This window comes from Nicotiana tomentosiformis, chromosome 6 (genome assembly GCF_000390325.3).
Source record: "Nicotiana tomentosiformis chromosome 6, ASM39032v3, whole genome shotgun sequence".
Lineage (NCBI taxonomy): Eukaryota > Viridiplantae > Streptophyta > Magnoliopsida > Solanales > Solanaceae > Nicotiana > Nicotiana tomentosiformis.
The window spans coordinates 107,316,414-107,321,736 of record NC_090817.1 but is presented as its reverse complement, the minus strand read 5'-3'; the positions used below and the strand labels follow the sequence as shown (position 1 = coordinate 107,321,736).

Sequence of the window (5,323 nt, the reverse complement as noted above, 5' to 3'; positions counted from 1 at the left end):
TCACCATGACGATTGGGCCTGTTGATTTTGAAATTGTCTTCCAAGTAGTGGACATGGAAACTTCTTATAACTTTCTTCTTGGAAGGCCATGGATCCATACGGCCCAAGATGTGCCATCAACCTTGCATCATATGCTCAAATTTGAACACGATAGGCAAGAAATTATTGTTCACGGAAAATACAAGTCATCCATTTACAAATACCCATTAATCCTGTGTATTGAGGCCAAGGAAGGGTGAGAGTCCATTGTCTATCAGGATTTTGAAGTGGTTGTTGTGGACCATGTTGAGGAAGGAAAGCCCATTCTGCATCCTCGTCTATCTGCCACATCTTTAATAGTGGCTGCACTTATGATGAGACAAGGTTATGAGTTCAACTCAATAAAGGAAGAAGTTTCGGATGACATCCGTGTATGGAAAATGTATTTTGATGGGGCTGTCAATATAAAAGGAGTTGGGATCGGGACAATCCTTATCTCACCTATTGGACAACATTACCCTGTAGTGGTCTAATTTTGTTTCTTCTGTACCAATAATATGGCGGAATATGAGGCTTGTATAATGGGTCTAAAAATAGCCCTCGATCTGGATGTGCATGAACTATTGGTTATGGGATATTCTGACTTGCTTATCCGGCAAGCCCAAGGTGAATGGGAGACTCGAGACATCAAGCGTATTCTATACAGACAATGTGTACAAGACCTAAGCAAGAGATTCAAATCCATTGAATTCAAGTGCATTCCCAGGTTTCACAATGAGCTAGCCGAGGCCTTGGCTACCTTAGCCTCGATGCTCCCTTATCCAGGCAGTACCCATATTGATCCATTGCAAATCCAAATTCAGAATCAACACGGCTACTGCAATACTATTGAGATAAAGACAGATGGTGAACCTTGGTATCATGACATAAAACGATTCCTGAAAATTAGGTAATACCCAGAGTATGCCAAGGGAGATTAAAAAAGAACTATAAGGTGGCTCGTCGGCGGTTTCTTCCTGAATGAGGACATTTTGTACATAAGGACCCCAGATTTGAACTTATTGAGATGCATAGATGCCACAGAAGCTGAGCGGATCATGACTGAAGTACATAAGAGGGTATGCGGACCTCACATGAATGGATATGTTTTGGCGAAGAAGATTCTGCATGCATGGTATTATTGTCTTACTATGGAAAGAGATTGCTTTAGTTTTGTCCGCAAGTGTCACCAATACCAGATTCATGGTGACCTGATTCACTCACCTCCTTCGGAGTTATATCCCATGTCCTATCCTTGTCCTTTCATTGCTTGGGAAATGGATGTTATTGGGCCAATCGAGCCAAAGGCTTCAAATGGGCATAGATTCATTCTGGTTGCCATTGATTACTTCACCAAGTGGGTGGAGGCAGTTACTTTCAAGGCAGTCACCAAGAAAGTAGTGGTAGACTTTATTCATTCCAATATCAGATGTCGCTTTGGTATCCCAAAGACCATTATCACTAACAATGCATCCAATCTAAATAGTCATCTGATGAAGGAGGAATGCAAGCAATTTAAAATTGTGCATCGCCATTCTACCCCTACCGGCCTAAAGCCAATGGAGTCGTTGAAGCGGCTAACAAGAACATCAAGAAGATCATTAGGAAGATGATCCAAGGGTCCAGGCAATGGCATGAAAAGTTACCTTCTGCTCTTTTGGGATACCGCATGACTGCTCACACATCTGTAGGTGCAACTCCTTATCTGTTGGTTTATTGAACTTAAGATGTAATACTGGCTGAAGTTGAAATTCCCTCTCTCTGAATCATTGTGGAATCAGAGATTGAAGACACCGAGTGGGTCAAGACCAGATTAGAACAGCTAATGATGATTGATGAAAAACGGCTAGCAGCCGTGTGTTTAGCTAGTTATACCAGCAAAGAGTAGCACGCGCTTATAATAAGAAAGTGCGCTTGAGGCACTTTGAGGTAGGCCATCTCGTTTTAAAACACATCCTTCTGCACCAGGTAGAAGCTAAAGGAAAGTTCACCCCGAACTAGCAAGGACCCTACATCATCAAGAAAGTGTTACAAAAAGGGGCTTTGCACTTGGTAGATGAATAAGGACTGGTACCAGACATGACTATTAACGCATATGCAGTCAAAAGATATTATGTTTGACACATACCCAATGCATAACTTCCACGCATCAATTTTCTCATATCGCGATAACGAAGGTTATCTTTGCTCACTACCCCAAATAAGTGTCACCCTTTTGTTAACCCTTTTGAGTCATATTTGTCTTCTTGGTTTTCCCTCCTTTTGGAACCTGTGTACTTGTAAAAACAAAATAAAACAAAAAATCTTTTGAGTCATTGAACTACGTTCGACTTGATTCCAAAAGAATACGTAGGCAGCCTCTCTCTGGGGTTCAGTCACACAAAAATAAAAAATCCACATTCCCCCAAAAGTTGAAACTCGGGCAGATGTTACAATGGTTCAGCGATGGTTTCGCCTGAAAGGTCCCAAAGTTGTAATTCAATCCAAATTCATTTTACCCAAATCCTTTTCAAGTCCTTCCGATCAATCAACGAGAATGTTCAAGAATTAGAGGATACAGTCATTTGGATCTGATGCAATCAAAATGAGAGAGTCGTATTGGTGAAAACCATCACATGCACCATAGGGCGATGACGAGCAGAGAAAATGAAAATGAGAGAGTCTTGTAGTGAAAACTCGCAAAGAGCACTATAAGGCGATGGTGAGAAAATAAATGAGAGAGGTCAGTTAGCGAAAAACCGCAAAGCGCGCTACTAGTCGAATGAGGGTCTTTGATACACCGGTATGAGCACAACCAAGACAGTTTCAAGATGATCATTTGCGACGAATTTTGAGAATTAGACAGCTCAGACGGATCAAGCGTCCAGTCCAAAATGCATGTCATGATTTATTTAAGTCGGCACATACCTCTAGATAAGTCTTTGTATTCCTCTCCCCCGAAAGGGGAACCTTTTGTTTAGATACAATTCCTTTTTTCACTTTTAATTGCTTTTCTATTTTAACCCATAATTTTTCTTTAAGTCCTTTTTTGGTCTAATATTGCATCAAAAGCAAAGAAAAGAAATGGCTGCAAAACTGACTACAGTTTCCCTGTAATACCAAGCCTAATTTGGGGCATATTCGGCATTGATGAAGGCACGAATCCATCTGTGATCTCTTTTGATAAGACGAAAAAAGTGTCTCAAAGAAACTGAAAAGGTCGCCTAAGTAAGACTTTCTTCGTGGGAAAAGTTGACAAGCACTACAAACACAAACTGGAACTAGGTGCAAGACAACTAAGTTAAATTTTAAAGGAAATTTTCCTTGCCTTAGGGACAAGGGTTAGCGGTACCATGGACATCCAGATATGAAACAATCGGGGGAAACATCCGAGAGCCAAGGTCTCTAGGAAGCTATACAAGTATCCAAGCATCTCAGTACCATAGTGTTAGAATCAGTTCTTCTACAGTTGTGGACGTGCCTTCAAGCTACTTAGGGGATCAAGGACGCAAACCAACCACCACTTTGAAAGCTCACAATTTTTCTTTGTTTGAAGCAAGAACAAAGCAATGCAGAATGGCGATTCTTAAAGGACGAATATCACCAAAGGTAAGTTTCCGCAAAATCTCTATTTTCTTTATTTTCAGCATGTGTCACTGCTGTGCATACCTCCCATTTACGTAGCTTAACTCAGGTAGAACCATTTCGCCTAGGGGGATCCAGCTCATAGTTCCGGGTAGAAGTACTCTTCACTCAGTTTGTTTTACATAGCTTAACCTAAGTAGAACATTTTTTGCCTAGGGGGATCCAACTCATAGTTCCGGGTAGAAGTACTCTTCACTCAGGATGTTTTACATAGCTTAACCCAGGTAGAACCTTGTCGCCTAGGGAGATCTAGTTCATAGTTCCGAGTAGAAGTACTCTTCGCTAAAGTTGTTTTACGTAGCTTAACTCAGGTATAACCTTTTCCCCTAGGGGGATCCAGCTCATATTCCGGGTAGAAGTACTCTTCGCTTGGGTTGTTTTACGTAGCTTAACCCAGGTAGAACCTTTTTGCCTAGGGGGATCCAGCTCATAGTTCTGGGTAGAAGTACTCTTCGCTCAGGGTTTTACGTAGCTTAAACCATGTAGAACCTTTTGTCCTAGGGGGATCCAACTCATATTTCTAGGTAGAAGTACTCTTCACCCAGGCTTGCTTTTCGTAGCTTAACCCAGGTAGAACCTTTTTGCCTAAGGGGATCCAGCTCATATTCCGGGTAGAAGTGCTCTTCGCTCATGTTGTTTTATGTAGCTTAACTCGGATAGAACCTTTTCGCCTAGGGGGATCCAGCTCATAGTTCCGGGTAGAAGTACTCTACGCTCAGGTTGTTTTACGTAGCTTACCATAGGTAGAACCTTTTTGCCTAGGGGGATCCAGCTCATATTTTCGGGTAGAAGTACTATTCGCCCAGGCTTGCTTTTCGTAGCTTAACCCAGGTAGAACCTTTTCGCCTAGGGGGATTCGACTCATATTTTCGGGTAGAAGTACTCTTTGCCTAGGCTTGCTTTTCGCAGCTTAACCCAGGTAGAACATTTTCGCCTAGGGGGATCGAGCTCATATTTTCGGGTAGAAATGATTTTTGCCCAAGCTTGCTTTTTGTAGCTTAACCCATGTAGACCTTTTTCACCTACGGGATTCAGCTCATATTTTCTGGTAGAAGTAGTCTTTTCCCAGGTTTGTTTTATGTAATTTAACCCAAGTAGAACCTTTTTGCCCAGGGGATTCAACATTTTATCAGTAATACAGGGTACCAACCCCTGGATATATTTCCTTTTCAATAATACAGGGCACCAACCCCTGGTTACATTTCCTTTTCAGTAATACAAGGCACTAACCTCTGGTTACATTTCCTTTTCAGTAATAAAGGGCACCAACCTTTGGTTACATTTTCTTTTCAGTAATATAGGGCACCAACCCCTGGTTACATTTTCTTTTCAGTAATATAGGGTACCAACCCCTGGTTACATTTACTTTTCAGTAATACAGGGTACCAACCCCTGGTTACATTTCCTTTTTAGTAATACAGGGTGCCAACCCCTGTTTACATTTTCTTTTCAGTAATACAGGGCGTCAACCCCTGGTTACATTTCCTTTTCAGTAATACAGGGCACCAATCTTTAGTTGAGACATCTTTTTGACAATAAAGGTGCACCATAAAAAAACAACATGATCTTTTCAGGATACACCATTCCCGATCTTTTATTGCTTTCAATAAAGAACTAGTTTAGAATTTTGTTATAATAACTCATGAAATTTTCTCAATGAAAACTGGGGCTGAACAATTTC

General features: G+C 41.3%; 1 protein-coding gene across 1 annotated transcript; it reads left to right on the top strand.

Moving 5' to 3' along the window:
• The first annotated feature begins 536 nt into the window (after positions 1–536).
• LOC138894543 (uncharacterized) lies at positions 537–1,631 on the top strand. The gene is made up of 3 exons (XM_070179247.1): positions 537–928; positions 1,022–1,097; positions 1,218–1,631. The coding sequence occupies exons 1-3, from the start codon at positions 537–539 to the stop codon at positions 1,629–1,631; spliced, it is 882 nt and encodes a 293-aa protein (XP_070035348.1).
• The last annotated feature ends 3,692 nt before the right edge of the window (positions 1,632–5,323 follow it).